At 36.6% G+C, this 27,788-nt stretch overlaps 1 protein-coding gene across 1 annotated transcript in view; it reads left to right on the plus strand.

Annotated features, from left to right (window-relative positions):
- The window catches only part of LOC125647305 (pancreatic triacylglycerol lipase-like), a 29,809-nt gene extending 7,368 nt beyond the window's left edge, over nt 1-22,441 (plus strand). The window contains exons 3-6 of the mRNA XM_048873988.2: nt 11,499-11,721; nt 17,164-17,280; nt 20,462-20,584; nt 21,877-22,441. Coding sequence (XP_048729945.2) covers nt 11,499-11,721; nt 17,164-17,280; nt 20,462-20,584; nt 21,877-22,283 — 870 coding nt within the window. The 3' untranslated portion in view covers nt 22,284-22,441. The remainder of the gene's footprint in view (nt 1-11,498; nt 11,722-17,163; nt 17,281-20,461; nt 20,585-21,876) is intronic.
- Nucleotides 22,442-27,788: the final 5,347 nt, after the last annotated feature.

Below are 27,788 nucleotides of genomic sequence, written 5' to 3' on the forward strand. Positions count from 1 at the left end.
TAGGATCTGGTTTTAATCAGATTGAGAAGAGGGCATATTGCTTCGCACCTGTCGGTCCGTAGACCAGATGTAGGCTCAATATCTTAAGAACCATTCACTTCATCGTAATGATATTTCATATGTGGGTTGGTTACGAGTAGAAGAGAATCCCTATTGATTTTCAGGTCAAACGGTCAAGGTTCAATCTACTCAAGACAGGAAGACTGTCTGCTCAATATCTTGAGAACCCTTTGCTTGACAGACATCAAACTTGGTACACTGGTACATTGTATATCTCAAGGAGTAGATGACCCCTATTGATTTTGAGGTCACATAATCAAAGGCCAAGGGTCAAACTGGACATAGGAATATACTGACCACTCAATGTCTGGAGAACCATTTGTTTGACACACATAGAACTTGGTACGATGTTAAATCTTCAGGAGAAAATGACCCTTCTTGATTTTGAGGTCACATGGTCAAAGCGAACATAGGAATACACTGTCCGCTCAATATCTTGAGAACCCTTTGCTTGACAGAAATCAAACTTGGTACACTGGTATATCTTATAGAGTAGATGACCCTTATTGATTTTGATTGATTGGATATTGTTTAACGTCCCTCTCGAGAATCTTTCACCCATGGAGACGTCTATTGATTTTGAAGTCACCAGGTCGAAGGTTAAGGGTTAAACCGGCCATAGGAAGATATTGTCTCTTGTAATTTAAGAATCATTTGCTTGATTGACACCAAACTTTGTACACTGGTTCAGCATAATGAGTATTGTATATAGTATTAACGTCCCTCTCGAGAATATTTCACTTATATGGAGACGTCACCATTGCCGGTGAAAGGCTGCAAAATGTAGGTCTATGCTCGATGCTTACGGCCTTTGAGCAGGGAGGGATCTTTATCGTGCCACACCTGCTGTGACACGGGACCTCGGTTTATGCAGTCTCATCCGAACAGAGGTGGAATCAGGTGCCAAGGAGTAAGCATCCTCTGTCGTTAAATCCGTAGTCAGATTTAGTTTGCGAAGAACGGCCTAACAATTGGTATGAAACACGTCAGACAGCAGGCTGTAGTCAGTAGGCTGTCCCGATTTGAAAACTGATCAAACGCAGAACAAGCTCTTGTGTATCGAATCAGTTGAGAGATATGAACACCATATGCAGGTTATAATGGAATATTCCTCAATAAATATGGGAAGTTGGCGATGGAGAAGCAGACATCATCCCGTTTGTCATTAAGTTGAGTCGTTAATTTGCCGTTAATATTCATTTAATAAAATATCTAAGTACGAAGTAGATGTGACGGATTCTGTTGTCTTTTATCTGACTTCAGACAAGGCAATAACCACTATAATAATTTTGGGTCCACCTTGAAACCAAACCTTTTCTCCCTTCTAAATATCCATTAGTTTCAATTTAGTATCAATAGTATTAAAGCTGTTTTTAAACACATAAGTTTGGCCCTGCCCTGGAGCAGAACCTCTAATCCAGGGATCATGAAATTCATAGGTATGGTAGCTATTGAAGCATTTCTTTTCTACATCACTATGCATTTAGTTTATTGCAATCGGTTGTCGTCCGTCGTGCGTTAACAATTGAACATTTTACTACCAGTCCAATTCTTTTCAAAATTTGTATGAAGCATCGTTGGGACAAGGGGGACCTAAATTGTAAATTTCAGGTCTCCAGCACCTCTGGGGCCTTAGGGGTGGGGCAAATACTGCCCAATATAGACAAATTTTCAAAATTCTTCTCACGAACCGCACATGTGTAAGAAAAACTAAATGCATGGTGATGGAGAACAGGAAGGCCTCTACCAAAATTGTAAATTTCATAATCCCCGGGGTAGGGGTTCTGACCCCAGGGCGGGGCCAAACTTGGTATATAGTGTTTAAGTGTAAAACACTTAAATAACATCTTCTTTAGTGCTGTTGATACTATATTGAAACTAAATAGATATTTAGAAAGAGCAGGTAGTCCTTTACCAAACTTGTAAATTTGATGATGCCAGGGGTAGGGGTTTTGGTATCAGGGTGGGGCCAAAATGGTCAGTTATTAAATGTGTTAACAATAGACATTTTTAACTTCATCATTCCAATTCTTTTCATGTTTGGTATGAAGCATCTTTGGAACAAGGGGGACATAAATTGTGAATTTTAAGATTCCAGCACTCCTGGGGCCTTAGGGGCGGGGCAAAAACTACCCAATATAGACCAATTTTCAAAAATCTTCTTCTCAAGAACCACACACGTGTAAGAAAAACTAAATGCATGGTGATGGAGAGCAGGAAGGACTCAGACTACCAAAATTGTAAGATTCATGATCCCCGGGGTAGAGGTTCTGACCCCAGGGCGGGGCCAAACTTGTTATGTAGTGTTTATGTGTAAAACGCTTAAATAACATTTTCTTTAGTGGTATTGATACTAAACTGAAACTAAATGGATAGAGCAGGTAGTCTTTTACCACAATTGTAAATTTGATGATCCCCAGAGTAAGGGTTCTGACCCCAGGGTGGGGCCAAACTTAGTATATAGTATTTATGTGTAACTTTGCTGATACTTTAATCTAAATGCAAACGTGGTGTTTTAATGTTAATACACCTATTATTTAAAGCTTTTCATCAGTGTATGCACTTTTGAGGGCAGTGAAGTTTTAAGTGACACTTTTTCACTAGTATTCAGGTGACCGATAAGGCCTGTGGGCCTCTTGTTTAATAAATGTCCTAACTATGAGCGAGTCGAAACCTAAAATATTGTTTGGGTAATGATTTTTGTGTATTGTGCCAATAGCCATTGAGAATTGGGGGGGGGGGGTATGAGGTGTTTGAATGGTTTACTATGTTATAAGTGTTCAGTTTCGAGCGCACGTTCTAACTGAGCAAGTCAAATTCGCACGGTGGACGCTAAGCTGATGGAATTAAAAATCAAACTATCTCGGAGGAAGTAGAAATGGCTGTTTCCAGCTGACAACAGTCGGGTCTGTTGAATAATTTACAAACTATGATAGACTTAAAAATTTCCAATAAAATATTCAACAAATTTCGAGTTCCCAAATTAACAGAATTGAGGAGAATCTCAACGAACACTACGTTTTCCGCAGAAAGAGCAAGAAAAATCAGTACAAGCACAAGGCGTCTGTTCTATCGAAGCTAAATGAAGGAAACGAGCACTTGAACTCAGTCACCGAAAAAAACATCGAGTCGGCCAAGACGAAATCATCCCAGAAGGTATAGATTTATTTAAAAACAGGCAGAAAGTTATAAAACTGGCGGATCATCCCATTCAGTTAGAATGGAAAGTGGTTAAGGAATATGAAACAACCCCAATCGCGGATAATTCAAATGACGAAAAGATATTTATGCCAGCCTGCCCTCATACAAATACGCAACTCATAATAAAGGTAAAATTGGTCATTTATTATTTGAATAAATGACAAAAGGCAAATGCAACATATATACAATATATAAACATGTAGAACAAAATTGCTCCAAATGTAAAATGACGAAAAGATATATCGAGCGCAAATGAGACCAGAGAGGAGGGCCAAAGAAAACCGGCATTTCAAGAGAAGAAATAGCAGATTCCCTCCGTACTTCACGAAGCCAGTGCCAGAAACAGTTTCTCGCATGGAGACATGAGAAAACGGCGGCAACCAGATCGGCCAGATGTTATGCCAAGGGGCATTGGAGTCATGACTGCACAAGGAAAGATTAATAATAAGATAAGTCAGAATATTACCATACTGTAAGTCCTAGAATATTTGAATGCATATGAAAGAAATTCAAATGGTGTAAATTTTTTTTTTTTTGGTTGTTCCTAGTCCACTTGGTCATTTAAGGTCACAAGTGAATGAATGGGAAAAAATGGACGGAATCTGATAATTCACGTAATTTTTTAAATATAATAATAGATAAAATTTATTAGCGCCTTACATGTATATAAAACAATTTACTCTAAGGCGCTTTACAAGGGTAGTGGTGAGGAATGCAACAATAAAAAATAAAACACACACAGAATTAAATGAAATTGAATGATAGTATGACATAAAATCTTACATCTATAAAATCATCAAAATAAAACATTATTATTAAGATCGATAGTTAAAGGTTTTTTTTTAAAGTACTCTAAAATGTTACGTTAAATGCTAAAATACTATTGGCATAAATGTTCTAGGGAAAAAGTAATAAATACACATAAAAACAGAATTACAGATTACACATTAAAAGCAAGACGAGATAGGTAGGTCTTTAAATTTCTTTTAAAACGGTCGAGTTTCTGTACATTTCTAAGTCCACATGGCAGACCGTTCCAGAGTGTCGCTGCCGCCATGCCAAACCCCCTCTCTCCATAAATATAAGTTTTCTAAGTCCAAGGGCAATAACTTAGTAGAAAATCAGCGGTCGGATACGAAACTTGATCCGTAACAAACATGCTATGGCAAAGCAATATACCAAATATCAAATGAATATCTGCAAAAACAGAAGGGGAAAAGTGTGTAAAACTGATAATTCAGTCTATTTTTCTAAGTCCAAGGGTCATAACTTAGTGAAATATCAACAGACGAAAACCAAATTCGAACTTGATCTGTAACTTGTTATGGCAAAGCAATGTACCAAATGTCAAATAAATATCCGCAAAAACAGAGAGAGAAAAGTGCGGAAAACTGATTTGCAGGACTTACGGACAGACAGACGGACGGAGTGCAAACATAAAGCCCCCTCCCACTTCGTCCGTAGGGGGACTAATAAGAGATGCGTTACACAAGTAAAACATAAGACAAAAAATAATCAATCCTTTAACGATAGCCCGAAACAGAAATGGTAAGCCACGCCTACCTAGTCCTCGTCTGTAGACACATAATTCCACATTGCACACATTTATTTTTAGGTATGAGGACGCTTCTATTGCAAAAGAAATGCTGAGAAAGAGGGATTTAATTTTCACTATTCGGTTTAAATCTACTTACCATCATATTGAAATTTTCAAGATCACAGACATTTTCTTGGTTTTGCATGGGAAATTGAAGGTAAACTTCATTATTGCGTTTTTAACACTTTACCTTTCGGTATATCTACCGCTGGTTACACATCTACAAAAACTCTAGAGAACCTATAAAGTTTTTAAGAGTAAATGGTATCAAATTCATCACCTTTCTGGATGACGGTATTTTAGATAATCCAAAATGGGTACTAAGCATTTACATTCAACAACATTTCCAAAAACTTGGATGATTGATTGCAGATAACGAATGTGAATGGTTTCCCACTCAAAAGACAATATACAGTGTAGGACAACTCAACATTATGACAAACGGGGTGATTTCAGCTTCTCTATTGTCAACTTCCAATATTTATTTGTAGGAATATCCCATTATCACCTGCATATGATGATTCGATACGCAAGAGCTTGTTCTGCATATGATCAGTTTTTAAATCAAGGCAGGCTACTGACAAACAAGTTGAGGTTACAGGGGATTCATTAGTCTCGTTTAAACTCAGCATTTCGTAAATTCCATGGTCGTTATAATGATCTCGTTTGCCAATATAACCTATCATTGGATCAATTGCTGTCTGACGTGTTTCATACCGACTGTTAGGCCGTTCAAGGCACACTGATTCTGACTACGGATTACTCCGTTTACCTGGTCAAGACATAGGGGTCAAGGCGGATGTGACCTGTCGACAGTGGATGCTTACTTCTCCTTGGTACCTGATCCTACCTCTGGTATATCCAGGAGTCCGTGTTTTGTCTTATGAGATTGATCACTGTTCATCTTCACCTTTCATGGATAGGGTTATATATTATTAGGGGATATGAAAAGGGGGAAATCTATATCACAGAAGACGGGATTTAAAACTTCTTTTAACATTTTTCATGCTAAAGGTCCGAAAACAAAAACTATTACATGTATTTACTTTCATGTTAAGGTATATTGATCCTCATGTGATGTCATACATTTTTGTAAACATCTTTATCAAATCAAACTTTGGGCATGATAGAAATATGTCTTTTAGAAGAATTTTTTTCAACCGGATAAACTAAAAAATTTAGTAAACTGTTGATAGAGAAAGAGATTATATTTTCCATAGATAATCCATTACATATACATTGTGATTTTAAAAATGTTGTCAAGGGCAATAACTCCTATGCTGGTATTTCCTCTATTGTATGTTTGCTATACAATAATTTCCCTAATATCCAGAATGAATTTATACATATTCATAATTAGCAGTTTTTGAAAATACTGTTAGATCAAATACAAGGTACATATATGATTGTATGATGAACAAAGCTGGTTGAAATTCAAAAGTAAAGGTTTCTGTGAATACTTTGTAAGAAATCGAATTTTGGCTGGAAAACAGTAAGTTTTTAAACAAAGCTGTTTATTTTATTGACAATTGTTTTGGCATCAGATGTACATGTATGCACTTTGCATTTATTCTGTGATACCTCTGATGTAGGCTATGAGAGTTTTATTGAATGTTTGACAGAGGATGACGAGAAATTTTGCATCGGAAGTGTGTTTGGTAATTGGACAAAACACGAAAGTCAACAGGGTTCAACATGGCGAGAGTTAGAAGCCGTTTGCAGGGTTAAGAATACATGCAGCAATATTGTACATATAAGCTATGAAACATTAAAATAATTTCAAACAAAAATGTAGTAGAAAACCTCGTTTGCAAAACACTTAGATCAGTCCTATTTGGAAATAAAAAAGCTGATCGTTTGAGTCGTTTACCAGATATGAATGATTGGTTGATAGACGATGAACTTATGGAGTTTATACACTATTGACAGATGTGCTATGCATTACAACACAACTGTATTAGCATTTAAAATTGTATTTTGAAAATTATTAATGTTCGCTTTGAAATATGATATTTAAAAGCACAGGTGTCATGAGCAACCAAACTGATTTTACACGTGTTTTTAATTTAAGGATTAAATTTCTAGTCGCATGTACACAGGACAGTGGTGTTCCGTTGAATATCAGCTTTGGAAGTCTCAGTGTACACATGTCAAAATAGCGTCTGCATTCCAAGAGTGAAAATAGTAATAAAACCTATTCCAACAGCTTTCAGCGTTGGATGATATTCATCTTCGACCATGGACATAGTGAGCTTCCGGCAAAAACAAAGCATGTTGCGTTATATATAACCCACTTATTGGATCGGTGCGTCTTATTCTACAATCTAATCTACGATTAAATGGATGCATAACATATGTGGCTTAGAAGACCCTTTTGTGAAATAATTCCAAGATTCTGCTAAAAGATTAACTGCAAAACTGGTTTGTAGATTGATTGATTGATTTCATATTGTTTAACGTCTCTCTTGAGATTTTATCACCCATATGGAGACGTCACTATTGCCGGTGAAGAGCTGCAAAATTTAGGCCTATGCTCGTCGCTTACGGCTTTGAGTAGGGATGGATCTTCATCGTGTCATACCTGCTGTGACACGGGACCTCGGGTTTAGCGGTCTCATCCGAAGGACTGCCCCATTTAGTCGCCTCTTACGACAAGCAAGGGGTACTGAAAACCTACTCTAACCCGACCCCCACGGGAACCGGTTTGTAGAAAGTACCCAGTTGACAGGGAGATGCTGCAGAGTATATGTGCAGTACATAATGATTTTATTAATATTAGCAGAGGTGAGTAAGATCATTGAAATGTAAAATTATTTTAATGGAAGATGAATATTTTTAAATGATAGTTGAACAGAGTGAAAACGACCAGCTAAGAGAAGGACACGAAGTGTTGATAGCTAGACTTTGGTAATTAAATATGAAAAACAAAATTTGGATGAAAATCGTGAATAAGCCCCTCTAAGGTATATTGTTCCTCGTTTAAATCTGGGTATTCAGTCACTCGGGTCAGACGGAGCTCATGAAAGATGTATACAAAGGCATAGTCGTTAGAAGTACATGTATATCAAAGATTCAATTGTTAAAAAGGCTTCAAATATCTAAGAAATTAGGTTTATAAAACATTTTCTTCATATACTACTAATCAGTGAAGTGTGAGCTTTTAATTGCTTACGACAGTATAGCGAGAAATAGTTACGTGTAAACTAAATACATGACTCGAAATCTAAAGTATTGTTTAGGGTAATGATCCCACCTCTGATATATCCAGGGGTCCGTGTTTGCCCAACTCTCTATTTTATATTGCTTATAGGAGTTGTGAGATTGATCACTGTTCGTTATCTTTGCCTTTCATTGCTGTGATCTGGGTAATTGTCATTAAAAATGTGTTTTGGGGTTATGACGTGTTTGAATGGTTTACTATGTTTCAAGTGATCAGTTTCTAGCGCACGTTCTAACCGAGCAAGTCAAATTTTTGCATATATTTTAATTACTGGCAATTTCACATATTACCAATAGGATTGGTGAAAATGAGTCCGCCATTCTACTTGTTTACTTCACATTGCTGCGGAATTACAGTTTCCATAGTTATTCATCACGCAAAACAAACCGTAGTTTCCATGGGCGGCGAGGAAAAAGTAGTTATTTTCACACTGCATTGTACTGCTTTTATTTACTTTGACAGTCAAATAAAGTCTAGCGTCATCCTACAATGCGCTGAAATGCAAACATTGTTTTGTTATTATATAATCAGTGAAGTGAAGTGTGGACTAATCATTTCCATCTCTATATCAATTCGATATATCACAGTGAACTCGAAATTAAAGACACCACAGAGTCTTCCATATCTACTTCTTACTTAGATATTTTATTGATTATAATATGCTAACGGCAAACTAAAACTCAACATTATGACAAACGGTAGGATTTCAGCTTCTCCATCATCAATTTCCTGTACTTATGTAGCAATATTCCATTATCACCTATATATGGTGTTTATAAAGTATGTACACAAGAGCTTGTTCTGCGTATGATCAGTTTTTTTAAATCGAGGTAATCTACTGACAAACAAGTTGATGTTACATGGGATTTCAACAGTTTTTTACATTTTCGACATCTTCTCCAGAACCACCGTTCCAATTATAGCCAAACTTGGCCAAAACATCCTTAGGTGAAGGGCTTTCAAGTTAGTTCAAATGAAGGGTCATGCCCCCTTCAAAGGGGAGATAATCATATCAAGAGGCCCACAGGCCTTATCGGTCACCTGAATACTAGTGAAAAAGCATCACTACTTCCATGGGCTATGACATCCAGAAAAATATTCCTGTTCTGAATATCTAAGCTAAATTCTAATGTTCAGCAACAGTATAAAACAAGATGTGTTCTTAAAACTTCACTGCCCTCAAAAGTGCATACACTGATGAAAGGCTTTAAATAATAAGTGTATTAACATTAAAACACCAAAAGATATGACTAATTTGGACTAATCCTAAAGTCATAACCCTGGGTTGTGAAATTCACCATTTTATGTACATCCTTTTCTGCTACCCCTAAGTATGCGTTTATATTCTATACAGCATCCGCAAACTTACACATAAATACTATATACTAAGTTTGGCCCCACCCTGGGGTCAAAACCCTTACTCTGGGGGAAATCAAATTTTCAAGTTTGGTAAAAGACTACATGCTCTATCCATTTAGTTTCAATTTAGTATCAAAAGCACTAAAGAAAATGTTATTTAAGTGTTTTACACATAAACACTATATAACAAATTTGGCCCTGCCTGGGTTCAGAACCCCTACACCGGGGATCATGAAATTTACAATTTTGGTAGAGGCTTTCCTGCTCTACATTACTATGCATTTAGTTTTTCTTACCTGTGTGTGGTTCTTGAGAAGAAGATTTTTGAAAATTAGTCATTTTGGGGCAGTTTTTGCCCTGCCCCTAAGGCCCCAGGAGTGCAGGAATCCTCAAATTTACAATTTATGTTCCCTTTGTTCCAAATATGTTTCATACCAAATTTGAAAAGAATTGGAATGATAGTTATCAAGAAGAAGTTAAAAATGTCTATTATTCACACACTTAATAACTCACCATTTTGGCCCCACCCCGATATCAAAACCCCTACCCCCGGAATAATCAAATTTACAATTTTGGTTAAGGACTATCTGTTCTTTCTAAATATCTATTTACTTTCAATTTAGTATTAATAGCATTAAAGAAGATGTTATTTAAGTGTTTTACACATAAACACTATATAACAAGTTTGGCCCCGCCCTGGGGTCAGAACCCCCACCCCGGAGATCATGAAATTTATAATTTTGGTAGAGGCCTTCCTGTTCTACATCACTATGCATTTAGTTTTTCTTACATGTGTGTGGTTCTTGAGAAGAATAATTTTGAAAGTTGGTCAATTTTGGGCAGTTTTCGCCCCACCCTTAGGACCCCAGAGGTGTTGGAGTCCTGAAATTTACAACTGATGTCCCCCTTGTCCCAATGATGCTTCATACCAAATCTGAAGAGAATTGGACTGGTAGTTATTAAGAAGTTAAAAATGTTCAATTGTTAACGCACGACTGACGACGGACGAAAACCAATTGCAATAGGTCACCTGAGTTTACTCAGGTGACCTAAAAATGCAAAAATAGGGTGGGGTCATTTAAAAATCTCCTTCTTAAGAACCACTGGGTCAGAAGAGCTGAAATACATGAAAGCTGCCTGACATATTGCAGATTCAAGTTTGTTCAAACCATGGCCCCCGGGAGTTGGATGGGGCCACAATAGGGGATCACAGTTTAACATAGAAATATATAGGGGACATCGTCTCAAGAACCACTGAGCCAGAAAAGCTGAGATTTACAAGAAAGCTTCCTGACATAGTGCAGATTCAAGTTTGTTCAAATCATGGCCCCTGGGGTAGGATGGGGCCACAATAGGGAATCAAAGTTTTACATACAAAAACATATGTATATAGGGAAAATCTTCTCAAGAACCACTAAGCCAGAAAAGCTGATATTTACTGACATAGTGCAGATTCAAGTTTGTTAAAATCATGGCCCCAGGGGTAGAATTGGGCCACAATAGGGGAACAAAGTTTTACATTCAAATATATAGGGAAGATCTTCTCAAAAACTACTGGGCCAGGAAAGTGGAAATTTACATGAAAGCTTCCTGACATAGTGCAGATTCAAGTTTGTTAAACTCAGGACCCCTGGGGTTAAGATATGGCGACAATAGAGGATCAATGTTTTACATAATGAATAAATAGGGAACAAAATTTAAAAATTCTCCTGAAGAACCATTAGTCAAAGAAGGTTAAATTTGCACGAAAATTTGGTAAAATAACAAAAATTTACATACAAATATGTAAGGAAAATCATTAAAAATCTTCTGAAAAATCACTGGACCAGAAACGTTTACATTTACATGAAAGCTTCCCGACATAGTCCAGATTCAATTTCGAAAAAAAAATCATGGCCCCGGGAGTAGGTTGGGGCCACAATGGGGATCTACATTCGAATATATAGGAAAAATCTTTAAATATGAGTCAAGGTGACTCAGGTGAGTGATGTGGCCCATGGGCCTCTTGTTTTATATTATAAAATATTTTGCTATTAATTTTTGATATTGGTTTTCACACAGGAGGATATCAACGTAGTGATCGTTGACTGGGGAATTGGGGCCAAGAGCATAAACTATATGATTCCTGCCTCTAACACACGGACGGTAGGAACCTACTTAGGTCGCCTGGTGTCTATACTAGTACCTGATTTATCTATGGTCCATATCATCGGACACAGTCTTGGGGCACATGTAGCGGGATTTGCCGGGGCTTGGACCGAAGGGAAAATAATGCGCATTACGGGTAAAGCTTTAGTTTGTTGTTTAGAATGCTACCGAGTACGTTCTAATTGTCCTTGATTTTTTTTATATGGTATGCTTTCATACAGATTGGTCGCTTGGCTCAATGGTTAAACAGGGGCGGAACCAGGAATTGCAGTTACGGGGGGGGGGCGCCACTTTATGAGGCAAGGGATCTGGGGGCCGCTTGAGGCCCCCAGTGGGTCCCGGGCAAAACCCTGGTGGGGGCCCAGGGGGCGAAGCTCCTGGATTTTATAAGGCTTAAAATATGTCTCCTATTTAGTCATTTGCACTGTTTTCTATCATTTTTAATAAGGTGAAATTAATAACGCAAATTTTAAGGGTGTTTAAAAAAATTAAGTTCTCCCAATAAAGTAATTCAAGAAATCAAAAGATTTTGCCATTCTTTCTTCAGGAGTGGAAGAAATTATTGCTTTCTTTTTTTTATCGTTTAGTACATTTTTCTGAACAAGACACCACAATTTACCTTAAATTTGAAATTCTTAAGGGGGCGCCCCCCTTAAATCCGCCACTGTTAAAGTGTTAGCTTCGCGAGCGGGATGTCATGGATTCGAGACTAGCTCATACATTGTCCGCGTCTAATCTAAAAACGTAAACACGTATACAAAAAAAAGAAAAAGAAGTAGTGTCTACACCTTTGGCAAACCCTTCAAGTTGGTATTCGAAATGAGTCATGGATCTTTCGCAATGAGACTCTAAAATTGGCACGATGAATAGTTCCTCACTGCTAGGACCTCCCGAGTGTCGGGTGTATTGAGGCATTTCACATACAGCTGAGGACGTCTCAGTGCGAGTGAAATCCTCGTAGAGACGTCAAACAAACATAATGCTTTTCCATACAAGTTGTCTCTAACATATTGCTTTCCAGATGCAAGGTGAAGATACGAACAGTGATTAATAGATAGTTGGGCAGACACAGACCCCTGGACACACCAGAGGTGGGATATATATGAAAAGTGAAAATAACGATTAATTGATCGATTGTTTTGCTGTTTTCTGCCACACTCAGCAATTTTTCAGTTATCTTGTGGTGCCCAGTTTTTTATTGGTGGAAGAGAACCCAGATAAAATGGGAAGAGACCACCGACCTTCAGAAAGTAAACTGGGAAACTTTCTCACTTACCGGCGCGAGCGGGATTCGAACCTGCGCCGACCAGAGGTGAGAGGTCGTGTGATTTTGAGCGCGATACTCTAACCAAGCTGATAACTCATATAAGCCATATAAAATAGAGAGTTTGGCAAACACGGACCCCTAGATATACCAGAGGTGGGATCAGGCGTCTAGGAGGAGTAAGTATTCCCTGTCGACCGATCAGACCCGCCGTGAGGTAAACGGAGTTATCCGTAGTCAAAATAAGCGTGCCAAGAACGGCATAACAATCGGTCAACAGCGTCAGACAGCATTGTACCTAATGAAAGGTTGTATTGGCAAACTATATCGTTATAACAACCATATAATTTGCGAAATGTTCACTTTAAATGAGACCCCTGCACCATCAACTAGACTCGACTTTACTCTGATTCCGCGCACAAGTACTCTGCATTTGAAATATAAAAAAAAATATGCTGGACTTCCTCACTGACAATATCTTCATAGTCTTTGGTGATCGGGTCTTCCAACTGTCTGTTGGAATTCCAATGGACATGAATTGTGATCCTTTGTTAGCTGACCTGTTTTTATATTCATATGAAGCAGAAATAATTCAAAAACTTCTACGTGAGATGAAATAATCTCTTGCCGTAGCCTTCAATTTGACATTTAGATATATCGACGACGTATTGTCTATTAACAATAATGATTTTCATTCATATGTTGATTCAATATATCCCTGGGAATTCGAAATAAAAGACACCACAGAGTCGTCCACTTCTGCTTCATACTTAAATAATTTATTGAAAGTAGATATTAATGACAAACTCACAAGTCATTGACAACTTGATGTTAAACAGTATGATTGCAGTTTCTCCATCAACTTCCCATATTTATGTAGCAATATTCCATTATCTCTCAACTGATTCGATTCGCAAGAGCTTGATCTGCATATGGTCAATTTTTAAATTGAGGCAGCATACTGATTGATTGATTGAATCTTGCTTAACGTCTCGCTCGAGAATATTTCACCCATATGGAGACGTCACCAAAACGGGTCATCCGTTTTTAAGGTCATCTCCGAGGACCCGTGACATTCACACCAGATGCCGAGCGTTTGGCGCTGGAACTGCCACTACCTGTTTTAACGACTTAGGTCTGTCGCGGCCGGGATTCAAACCCGGCCTTCCGCATGCGTGGCGAACGCTCTAACCTCTCGGCGACAAACAAGTCGATCGATAGTGCAGGGGTTTCAACAGTATCGTTTAAATTCAGCATTTCGCAAATTCTATGGTCGTTATAACAATCTAGGTTGTCATTACAACCTATCATTGGGTCAAAGGCTGTTTGATGTGTTACATACCGATTGTTAGACCCTTTTTGGCACACTAATTTTGACTACGGATAACTCCGTTTACCTGATCAAGATTTAGGGCTCACGGCGGGTGTGACCGGTCGACAGGGGATGCTTACTCCACCTAGGTACCTGATCCCACCTCTGGTATCTCCAGGGGTTCATGTTTGCCCAACTCTATATTTTGTATTGTTTATAGTAAAACCATAATCAATGAATCAATCATGAAACGATATACTGCCACAATCTGGAGTAGAGAGAGAGAGAAGAAAAATGACAAAGCCGGGGAAAAGGATGATACCCACAGGCGCTTGCTTGATATTTTTATTTAGACTTACTATGCAAAATATTAAGCAAGCGCCTGTTGGTACATTCATCCCCAAAATCCACCGTTTTAACATACATATGCAAGGTGAAGATAACGAACAGTGATCAATCTCATAACTCCTATGCATTAGTATGAGGTATTGATATGAAATGGTGGATCCTGAGGATGACTTCCTGTCTCTCTGTAATTTCTGCTTCCCTTGTTCACAATAAGCCTTTTGATTTTACAAAATCCTGACCTCATAACATTATTGCATAAACTATTTTCCGTTCCGTGTTTTGTTCCGCGTTTTAGGAACGCCCTATCACACCTGCCGTGACACGAGGCTTCGGTTTTTGGCAGTCTCGTCCGAAGGACTGCCCCATTTAGTCGCCTCTTACGACAAGCAAGTGGTACTGAGGACCTACTTTAACCCGGATACCCGAAGCGCCATCTGTATTTTGCACATTTTCATCAATATTAAATGAATCATACCACACTCCATACTGAATGCTAAATATATGTATTATAACGTTCATGAACAATGCAAGTACATTTGGTATACACTGTATTATGTGTAAATATATGTGCACGTTAAAGACGTTTTGCCACGAGAGGAGGGACCTAAACCCTGAGTGTTCTTTCCATTCTGCTCGCTTACACTTCTCTCAAGCCATAAATTGGCTGAAATATTGCCAAAACGGTGTAAAACCTTAATCAATCAATCAACCTCTCTCAATGGTGTCAATGCTGATGCTTGTAAAACGCCTTGAAAACTTTTATACAAACATTCAATCTGATGTCGCGACATGGCCATTAGAGGAGCGGATTGAAGATCTGGTTTTAATCAGATTGACAAACATTCAACTTATCCTAATCCATTTAGGGAGCAAAATTTTAAAATAAAATTGTTTTACCACTCAAACAAATTTCTCAAAGTTTTATTTCAATCAAAATAAAGCACATTTGTCATATTTTTTGTGTTACTTTTACTTCATTAATCAAGCTAATTCACGCATTTCCGTTCTGCTTTTTAGCAACACCCCACATAAAGTACATATAACAAACTGTCTCTGGACGATATCCTTATTTTGTGATTTAGGACTGAAACTTGGCAAGAATAGATTTTTCTCTATTTTGTATTGCTTACAGGAGTTATGAGATTGATCACTGTTTGTTATCTTCGCCTTTCATTAGTGTACGGAAAAATGTGTTCCCTTTTCAACGGTACAAACCAAATAACTTGAAGCGTGGTCCATAAATTGTTTCAGTGATTCAATTATACATGTACACGTATGTATATACATGACAAGTTTAGCTTTTGAAAAAAGCTTAGAGAGTCAGCCACTGGATTTTTATCCCTGATGGAATGTATTTCAGAATTAGCAAACGTTATTATTTTTTTTATGCTTTTAAATCTAGAATACACCAATTTTTCGCTGCAAATGTACATATGAACGTAAAGATAAAACTAATATTACTCAACGAAATAGTTTCAGGGGCCAAGCATCATATACAGGGATCTTATTTACATTTATATGCTTCGCTGCGTAAAACACAGGCAAGAACTGCGAACCAGTAAAAATTGACCAGTTTACTTAAGAACCTACAACACTGCCAGTTTACGTTGAAGGTTTCTATACAATTACTTTTCCATTTAGTAAAATGTTCTTATTTCTTCTGATATAACAGATATGATTATGGTGTAAAGAATAAATTTTAATCGTAAAATCAATAAAACGGAATTCTTTAATTTGTAACGAAGTTCTTAGGAATGACGTACTTAAAGATTACCTTCAAAGTGGGAACCAGTTTTTAATTTAAACCAGTTTTGTTTTTTATTGAGCGAGGAAAGTAATGTGTCCGTTTTGTAAGACTTTCTTATTTTAACTGAAAATACTGATATCTGTTGTAGACAAAATATTTTATATTTGCAAATCAATGCACACAGATCACAGAATTCTTTTTTACTGTTACGAAGTGATCAAGAATGACCTACTTCAAGATCACCTCAATGCCCACAATTCCAAAGAGCGCAAGCGCATTTGAAGTTCTTCGTATGATAACTAGTCATCCCGAGGGCTGACTAATTATTGTACCACTGATAGATAGTGTTAACAAAAAGAGGTGCGTTTTACAAAAGAACATACGACCAACTTTACATACAGAATTTTTTTTATTTATTGTAAGATCATTCACTTCAATGTAAAAATAGTTTTTTAGATATGAAGCTGAAAAGTACGTCTCAGGAACGTTTTAATTCATTCATACATACTAATAACTGTGTGAATACAATTTAAGTCTTGCTACTTTGTCGTAAGTTGTTTTGTAAAATGGGCCTCGACACCATTGGAGATTAACAAGGTAATTTTGTGGAGGAGCAGATCTATTAGATATATGATTAATACTTGTAATGAAAAAAAGACTCATAATGAAGTTATTAGACGTAGTCCAGTAGATCATATAAGGTCATTGGCTTCATCAACGGTAATTCATGAGAAACATACAACCGGGAAAGTCCGCTGATTAAGTATCCATGTAAATCAATAGGGTCTGTTCACATCATGATATTTGTTTTTAATTAACATCAAATCACACCAACTTTTCTTAAAAGAAAAGTCTCACGAAGATTCACAAAATGGTTTCAATGTTGATGAGTGAATGCTTTTAACAGGTCTAGATCCTGCTGGACCACTGTTCGATAAATACGACCCCTTGGCTCGACTGGATGCTGATGACGCTGTGTTTGTTGACGTCGTTCACACCGACACAGAAGGAGTGTTCAATTTGGGTACGTTTAGGTGGAAGAAAAGTATTCTAATGTCCGCAATTTTACTGTTTTCTAGCATTTTACGATATTTGTACATAGCATTTTCTATAATGAGGACATGGAATCGATAATGGAGCTCAAGCAGATTCATGGTTTGTAAGACGGGAGTCATAACCGGCCAGACTTACAGAAGATGATGTACTGTTTGATTTGATGTTATAAATTACAAGGACAGCATGCTATCAAGACAAGAAATAGGGTTTATTGAGAGTCTTTCCAATAAGACAACAGCCAACTTTATGTGAACAGTATTGATGTAATCATCAAATATGTTCATTTCGTCAAATGCATCAGCTTCAATCACATTATCTTAATAAAAGTTGTTATGGGCCAAATCACTCCAATGCTGAAGGAATCTATAACAAACAAATATCTTTACACTTTAGAGAATAGAAATAGACAATTAAATGTAATGATTTCTCGAAAAATATTATCATACGAAAATACGTTCTTATATAATTGATCTTGAAATAAAGAAATTTGTAAACCATTTCACATCAAGTGAATGTAGTTTTTTTTTTTATTACAATGTTCTTTATGACTAATGTTTTTATGATTCCGATCGGGCTTGATTCAAATTAGAGAAATCGTAATATTTCTGAATTTTGACCATTTCATTTCAATTTCTTTTTAAAATATATTTCTCTGATTTGTCTTTTCTAATTGACATGTTGTTTGAAGAATTTATTTGTAGATTTAAAAAATATTAGCAAATAACGTTTTCAATTTTACCAAATATTTTTTTTATTTTAAAAAAAAATCGAACGTCTATCTGAGTCGTTTAGGCATATTTTCTTAGATATTCATAGTATGCATCAATTCACAGGGAAATTTAATTTGGACTGTAGAATAAATAGGGGTGCCGGTAGGAACAATATTGCTTTTGGAATACTCTCATAATGCTTATTTTTAAAGGTTTTCCCATCACGTCGATCTTGCATTGAATTGGAAAACCCACTAAAACACTGCTGCATATAAGACACATGTAGGACACCACAAAGACCCGGCGATTTGCTTCTTTTTTGTAAGAGTGATATTGAGAAAAATCAAAATGCATACGGTAGGATTTTCCATAGCTCAAGATCGAGTCCACACATAATTGTACTTCAAAAATATCAGCCTCTAATGGCAAAACTCTTGTAGGAGAATAGTAAGAATTTTTAATACTATGCAAACCCCATCATTATTCCATGGAAGAAAAACAAACTAGGATTATTTATTCCTTTAAATGATTCCTTGTTTGATATAGAATAATATTTACATTCCACTGTGTTCCCTTTGATGTTGTAATAATAGCCATTTCCTCATGAACGCGTTGCAGTTGTAACCAATGTGTACATGAACCATAATAAATCTAGTATGTCTATTTCACCGGCTGGGAAGTTCGACAGAAATAAAGTAGAATGTAAATTATAAGAAATATATTTCATTTTTAAAAATACATATGGGTATGAAATTTATTTAAAAAATAAATCACTATTAAGCAAAGGACATTGGTTTGGTAGTATAAATTGAATGTATACAATCTCTAATTACAACCTAGCAGATGATTATGGTACATAATAAGACAATCAAAATGTTAATTAGAAATATTCATGATGGGTTAATATCTCCATAGAATGGTGATTAGGGGGGTTAATTTCCAGTTTGCTTACATCATAGATACCCCCCGCCCCACAAATAATTTAATTATATAACAATGAGAAACATATTCTTTTACTCGTAACATAATGATATTTACATTTATTAAGGATATAACACTGGTGTAAATTAAGAATAATGATAAGAATATAACCGATATCTGCTTTTAGTAAGAAGGCAGGGATAAACATAAGACGAAAAAGGATAATGTTGAAATAGAAAAAAAAAATCATAATCATTATGCATTTACACCTTACTGTGCAAAAACCAATTTACATTATTTCGTTTATTATTCATCTGCCAGTCAAAGCCTTTACAACCTTAAAACGGTTCAAAAAGGCTGCATTCTATAGCCCACGACATTCGACTTCACGAAACAGTCTTCCTACTTAACCTTTGCGTTGCGTTACGAGATCTTGCGCAAATATACATTTCTGGTTCTCCTCCCAAGCAGTCAAAGATAGATACAAAATCGTTACCAAAATCTGCTGCAAGTCAGTTATATTCATGGAGTCCCTAATGGTAGAGATTACGCCCAAACTGGAAAGTATTATGGCATAGTCTGAGATATTGTATAGTTAAGCATGATGATGGTTATTTTGTCCCGTGTCTGAGGACAGGCAGAGATTGACCAATCAGATTCTAACAATTAAAATTCCGGCCATGCGGTGCGTCACTCTGCCTCTTCTCCCACCTACAGCTTTGGAGGACGGACGTTTTTTCAAGTTTGTGAGTTACCTCCTTCCGCCCCTCCTCCGCCAATTTTTGTTGTTATTTGAAATTTGTAAAGCGTTTTCAGACCCATTTTCATAATTTTTCGGTTAAGTCTAAGTTTTAATTACTGGAAATTTGGATTATCTCCCTTTACAAAATTGGTTTATTTTTCATATTTACATTTTGTGTCTGTTAAAATTATATGACATTGTTAATAATACTTTTGAGAATTTCAAACAAATTATTAAACGTCACAAAGGTGGCAACACACGACAAACTGTTCTTCAGGCTTTTTATTCATTAGAGGAGGATAAGATATGGTGATTTTATTGATGAGAGGATTTTGGAAAGAAAGAAGCAAATTAATGAGTTACTGGGCAATAAAAAGACTTATTGCATTAATATAAAGTATTTTAGCGTAAATTCTCCAAACAATTTTGACAGTGGACCAACTGGATCAGTAAACGTTGACCTTGAAAGATCAGGTTCATTACAAATGACAGAATTTGGCAAAACCTTATGACACGTAGAAGCATGAAACCTTCACTAATGAATTCACAGTTGATAGATATTTGTTTTAACGAAAAGTATTCTAGGAGTCCCTGGAACAGTTATTCCATCTGAAAATCTGGAGTGCCTGTGTTTAAATTAATATTTTAGTTGCGTAACACCATATTTAGTTAGTTGGGTGCAGCGTTTTATTAAGTGAGGATTTTTTTTAAAGTGTTCGCTAACAATTAGCTTACTAGTTACTGTTGAAATTTGTTGTGTACTGTTTTATGAATAGGTCTTGGGATGAACAAACGCTGTGGTGATATCGACTTTTTCCCCAATGGCGGAGAGATACAGCCTGGGTGTAATCAGTCTGTCTTGAAAATCGCCGATAGCATTGCGAGATTGCAGGTAGAAGGTATGTCAATACACCACAATGACATACAACAGTCCCTCATTTACATACATATATATGCATGCATGTACACTAAGGAAAATTGTATACCACTGGCGCATACATAAAGGAAGAAATGAAGAGAATGCTGCCCAGACTAATGTCAATATGTATTTACATTTCTATTTTTTTTATTTATTTTTTTTGCAGTTGTGAACAATGCGCGTTAGAATCCATATACATGTAGTAGTTCGTCAATTTTCACAGCTGGGAACTCCGACAGAATTGAATGTAGAATGATTATATAAGAAATTAATTGAGATGTTTCACGCCAGCATATTTTTCATGCAGCACGTTTACAAGCGTTTCATGACGTACATGTATACCGTCCCCTCATGCATTTTCAAAATGAAGCTTATTTCTTAAATGACTACAAATTAATTGTAAATTAATATGCCCATACTTTTATTTCGGGTTGAATATTGTTTGTAAAAGAAACAAACCTCAATATTTCGGAAACATGGCGTCGAAACATATGTTGAAAGATTAAAAACCTCCATGAAACTTTCAGTATGATTATCATATATATGTACATGTATCTTAAATGCACTTCGGAATCATGATGACGAATCTGGTTCATTTGAAGTAAATTCTTACACCGCGATTTTTATCTCTTATTTGTATCTATTTGAGTTTGTCCACCCCGTTTGTCTGTCTGTAACGCTGGGGTTTCAGAATTCAACTTCATACGAAGAATTTCTTTAATACCACCTGCAATTGTTGGGTCAAATGCTGTATGTTTCATACCAATTAAGGCCGTTCTTTACACACTGATTTTGACTACTGATTAGTCCGTTTATCCGATCTAGATATAGGGTTCACGGCGGATATGACCGGTCGACAGAGGATGCTTACTCCTAGGCACATGATGCCACCTCTGGTTTCTTTATAGGAGTCATGAGCTTGATCACTGTTCGTTAGCTTCACATTCTAATTGAACATGCATCAAGATGTTTGCATATGAATACTATGATTATCAAATATTATCTTTACAAGTCAAGGGTTATTGATTCGTTATCAATTACCCTTGACTTGTGAAGATGATTTATAGCTAGATTTTATTTCATTTGGATTTTGAGAGCTGATTTGAAAGACAGGTTTTCTTCAACTGTTTCTTTTTTTATATATAGTGTAAATCAAATAAATAGAATTTTAAGCGGGTGGCATAAAGAAACTTATCTCGCTTGTTTACTCAAATTTCAGTTATTTCAAATATTTGGCCAACAAACAATACATGTATCTTTATATTTTTTCAGAATTACATAAACTCTTTCCCTGCAGTCACGAACGTTCCATTCAACTCTACACTGAATCAATTTTATCCGATTGTAAGTTTTTATTCTGTTCGTGCAAAAAGAAGGCGTTCCTCAAAGACCGTTGCAGCAAAGATAACTGTACTGGTATGGGATATGATGTCGACACAATGTTTCATGGAGAGTTTTACGGATATACCCATTCGCAGACTCCGTACTGTATCACAGAATCCATGGAAACAACACCATCTACACCAACATTGGAGGTTATGTACAACACAACTGCAGAACAAGAACCAACGGAAATGCAGTTCAACGCGACACTATCTCTTAATGGGAACGTCACTGAAAACACTTTCACTGAACGCAATACAACATTTGGAAGTAATCTAACAATTACAAATAACTAATTATAATTTTGGACTCTCTTTTTACTTCATTATTTTTTGTTCAATGGATGGAAAAAAAATTCCATGAATCACAAAATATTAAAAACATTTCGAGTTGTTTCAGAATATGAGATTATATAAATGTATACTATTTGAATACATGGGTCACTGAGTTACAAGTATCATCAAGGTTGGTTTTTTACGTTTCGTCGAAAAAATTTCACTCGTATTGAGACGTCACCAGAAGGTGACGTACCACAAATTTAGACCTATGCTTAGCACTTCGGGTCGTAGCAAGGAGGGTTCTTTAACGTGCTAACTCCTGCCGCGACAACATGACCTCCGTTTTTAAGGCCATACAAGACCCGTGATTCTCACTTCTAAACGCTCGTTTGGCGAAGGAGCAATCACTACCTATTTTTAAGTCTTAGGTTTGACCTGACCATGGCATGAGTCGGGCTCCAATTCACGACCTCGCGTTTACGAAGCGAACGCTTAACCACTGAACCGGTAGTAAACCTGTCGTAAGAGCGTACGTTCTGTAATCGTGCGGTTTTGATTTTGAGCTCCGCTAGTACATCGCGTGCATCAAACTTAGGATATAAATCACTGACTGCTCCCTAGCGAAAAGAAGTGAGTTGCGGGTATTTCATTTGAAATCTTCAAAATTGAGGTTCCGTATCACGACAGGTGTTGGATATCCAACTCTATTATGTATTCCTTTTGGGAGTTCTGGGGTTGACGCTTCATGTTTTCATACAGAATAATATTATAAATGTTGGTACCTTTCCTTACTGCATATATGTACTTCAATTGCACTATCTACATGTAGATTGATTGATTGATTGCATCTTTTTTAACGAGATTCGAACCCCGACCTTCCGCATGCGGGGCGAACGCTCTTCCTCTAGACCACCACGGCGTTCACCGTGTACAATGCCACATGCGGGACCGTGATCGGTGTAGCGCGGGGATGTGAATTTTTTCAGTATCACATCTCGGTAAGAAAAAGTGGAAACAAAATAGGGCTAACTAAACACGGTAGAAGGCCTGTAGTTGCCAAAAGAACCATAAGCACAAAGAAGGTTCTTTATTGCATATTCTTCTCATGTGATGGTATAGCCGTACAAGTTACAGCATGCGGAAGGTCGGGGTTCGAATCTCGTTAAACAAGATGCAATCGATCAATCTACATGTAGATAGTGCAATTGAAGTACATGTATGCAATAAGGAAAGGTGCCAACATTTATAATATTATTCTGTATGAAAACATGAAGCGTCAACCCCAGAACTCCCAAAAGGAATACATACTGACCTGTAACTTGTACGGCTATACCATCACATGAGAAGAATATGCAATAAAGAACCTTCTTTGTGCTTATGGTCCTTTTGGCAACTACAGGCCTTCTACCGTGTTTAGTTAGCCCTATTTTGTTTCCACTTTTTCTTACTGGTTCGAGATAGTGAACCCATGTTTCGTCACCAGTAACAATTGTCTTTGATTGAATTTGGGAAACATTTTGAGCAATTGCTTGGCGGTTTACAAGTACTCATACCCGTTTTTGGTCATCTGTCAATATATGCGGTATCCATCTGGCAGAAATCTTTCGTACTTTCAAAATATGCTTCAAAATGATATGAACCCGCGATAGCGATATGCCAACAGCTTTGGCAATATTACGAATCGTGTATCTGATATCACTTTCAATTATTTCCTTGACTTTTGAGACATTTGCTTTGCCTGTCACAGTCACAGGTCGGTCAGATTTTGCTGGATCTTTGACGGACTCTGTGCCAGTCAGAAATTTCTTTCTCCACCTACGAACTGTCTCATAAGATACCTTATCAGACCCATAAACTTCCCCCAATTCAGTAAAAATCCGCATTACCGAATGACTGAGTTTTGTGCGAACTTTTATATTAGCTCTAATTTCTTCAATATTCTCAACCCGTTTCTCAACCATTTTTACAACAGTGGCCAACAACTGACTCTATTGAAATGACTATAAGTTTTAAATTATATTCAAGAGTAGCATCATCCACGAAATCGTGAAAGCGTTATCACGCTGTGGTACAATACACATTACATATCGAACAGCCCTCGTAACATGGTGTCTAAATGGAAAAAAAACATACTGCAGCAATAACTGTAATTTTATTGTAAATCTGTAATTCAACTTTTAAGATATCTTCTGAAGAAATGATTAAAAACTTTTTTTTTCTCTCACCTCTGTCGACGCGGGTTCGAATCCCACTCGCGCCGGTAAGTGAGAAAGTTTCCCAGATTACTTTCGGAAGGTCGGTGGTCTCTTCCCAGGTACATTGTATCTGGGTTCTCTCTTCCACCAATAAAAACTGGGCGCCACCAGATAACTGAAAAATTGTTGAGTGTGGCGGAAAACATCAATCAATCAATATTGCAAACCTTGCAGTCAGCTTGAAGAATTTCAGACACCGTTACTTTCATACTTTTCAGCTTTGATTTATTCCACAAAATTATGACAGATATCACTAGAGAAACAGTCACTCTCTTTACCTTCATAAGAAGACATCTTTACCGCTATGACTTTGTTACTTTAAGATAGCAGTACGATTCTTGTGAAATAGTCATAGCAAAACTATCATGGTATGGATGTAACGCAGACACAATTCTCAGTGGAAAGAAAAACATTTATTTCAATGCAACAACAATACAAAATTTAGATTGTATGAGTGAGTGTGAATGTTTTAAAATTCAAATAACTGTCTTCTCGAGGTATTGGCAAAAGTCAATGTATGCTACCATACGGCTCTCAAGAGAAGTCATCCACAGAGGGCCAAAAAAAATTTGTCTCCTTTCCACTGCATAAATTGGAGAAGGTATTCACCCCACAACCTTCCTTGATCTGAAAAGGAGAGATCATCTATGAAACAACTCTCAATGTGAAAAATAACATCTTTGATAATGATAAAAGGTGTTTTCAATTCAAGCTTTCAATAGAAAAGTATATAAGTACAAAAAATGAAAGAATGAACATGTTAATTTTAGCAAATTAAAAAAAAAAATCTATAAGGGAAACTGCATACAAATTAAAAGACAAAATTAGTCAAAATAAACATAACAATTTTTTTCTTAGTAACTCCATGAAAAATTCAGACTCAAACTGTATATCTTGTATACCTCGGCAACATATAACCGCTTCCTCCGTTTGTCAGAGGCCAAGTGAACATCAACAAAGTGACCCTGCCTTTTTAAGAGAAAAAAGTTTTTACAGCTTGAGAAGATTGAGAGACAACACTTTTCCTGTCACTAAATTTCAAAAACAAATTGGTGTGAAGTGGAAGGCAATTGCATTCCGGTATTTATAAAGACTTTTTCGCATCAGGTAGCTTGTTTCAAACACAAATTTGCCATCGCATCTCATACGAATGTACCTGTATTCTGTTTGCTGACCAGAATGAATTATGAGCTCTGTATCGAAACTTTGTGGAGATGATGCTTGTCCCATGCCCTCAGCAACTAAAACATCCATTTTGTCATCAAACTCTGCAAGAGCTTGTTCTGCGTATAGTCAGTTTTTAAATCGAGGTAAGCTACTGACAAACAAGTTGATGGTACAGGGATTTCAACAGTCTCGATTGAAGTCAGCATTTCGCAAATTCTATGGTCGTTATAACGATCTGGTTTGTCAATACAACCTATCATTGGGTCAAATGCTGTCTGACGTGTTTCATACCGATTGTTAAGCCGTTCTTGACACAATGATTTTGACTACGGATAACTCCGTTTGCCTGATCAGGATATAGTGCTCACGGCGGGTGTGACCGGTCGACAGGGGATGTTTGCTCCTCCTGGGCACCTGATCCCACCTCTGGTGTCCAGGGATCCGTGTTTGCCCAACTATCTATTTTGTATTGTAGCAGGAGTTATGAGATTGATCACTGTTCGTTTATCTTTACATTTCATTTGTTATATAAATTATTTTAGAAAACAATTGAAACAGTTATACAATGGATAAATTATATGTATGAAATGACAAAACTGAAAATCTTGGATTTGTAGGCAAAAAATAGAATTCATATGTTTATCAGGTTTTTATAATTGATAAGTGAATGCATTATTTTACATTAACATACCAAGAATGCCACTCAGATCACTATTAATAACAGGTTCTATGTCTGGATTCAGTCTATCAACTTAAATAAAAAGTCAATAATTAAGTAATGTCCAACCTCACCAGTTGCTCGCCTACTAGTTCAATCACATGAAAGATCTTTCAAATATGAATGAATTTCGTCCAGGAAAATTTCTACAACTGATATTTTAAAAAATATATGTACCGTGTACACTAATGTATACATCTGCAATGGTGTATTGATCAATTTGTTTATCAGAATTGATAAGGAATTTGCTTTGGTTGAAATTATTATTTCTGTATTTAATCAACTCTTCCGCATTTCACAATTGGTTTACTATGTAACACATGAAGTAAAATAACAAATAGGTATCACTTTGTTTTATAGATCTCACCTATGATATCACTTAGGTCACTGGTGTTAACTGAACTCTCAAGGTCATACACCATCTGACCAACTGTGTTATCCTTATGCTGACTAACTGTAAAGAGCAGTGTGAATTATGTTACATGTAAAAATACACCATACAAGATCATGAAATGACACTTATAAGCACTTATGGACAAAGTATCCTACTGGACGTCAAGTAACATATAGTTAAATGTTTGGTTTTGAAGACATTACCACTATAAAGAGTGAATGAGTAATTTTGAATTGTAATATTTTGTCCTGCAGTTTACCTTGTAAACTCTCTGTGTTGTCATGCTTATCTGTGACGTCATCTCGATTTACATTGACCATGACATTATCCCCCTTTTCACACTCTATATTTTCACCCACATTTGTGATTTTAGCCTCATTTTGACCATCTGTAATGTCACCATCTTCAGTTCCAACATCTTCATTCTCTGCTTCTAAAATCAATTATAAACAATATGCATGCTTTACATACACCTACATGTATAAAATAGTTTTATTTTACAGTTCACATATACTTAATGATATGATATAGTTGCTGCAATACATGTTGATTAGTGTGATTTCAAAAAGTAAATACATTGTATATTCAGGGAAAATTCGTTTCACAAACATACCTGTTACAGTTCTATTTGCACCATCCTGTCGAGTCCGTCTTATAAAGGAAATATTTTGAACAACCCAATTTCCTGTCAGCAATTCATTGCTGCATTTCTCCTCACATATACCATTGATACATCTACACACATCATAGAAACAGCTCCTTTCCTTTCATGTTATGACATATGGAGCTACAGGTCTAAGACAATGGGTCATTCATGTGTCCTTCACTGCCTAAATCCTAAGAAATGCTTCTTAAAGTGAAATCCTAACTCTTCTTGGCACAAACCAATGTCTACAAAGTTTATCTTATTTTTGTATTGTGTTGGTGCTCCATCAGAAAACTGTGTGTTTCAATGGCAAGCCCGCGTGACAACAGAAGCTCATTCACCA

This window comes from Ostrea edulis, chromosome 6 (assembly GCF_947568905.1).
Source record: "Ostrea edulis chromosome 6, xbOstEdul1.1, whole genome shotgun sequence".
In the NCBI taxonomy this organism is placed as follows: domain Eukaryota; kingdom Metazoa; phylum Mollusca; class Bivalvia; order Ostreida; family Ostreidae; genus Ostrea; species Ostrea edulis.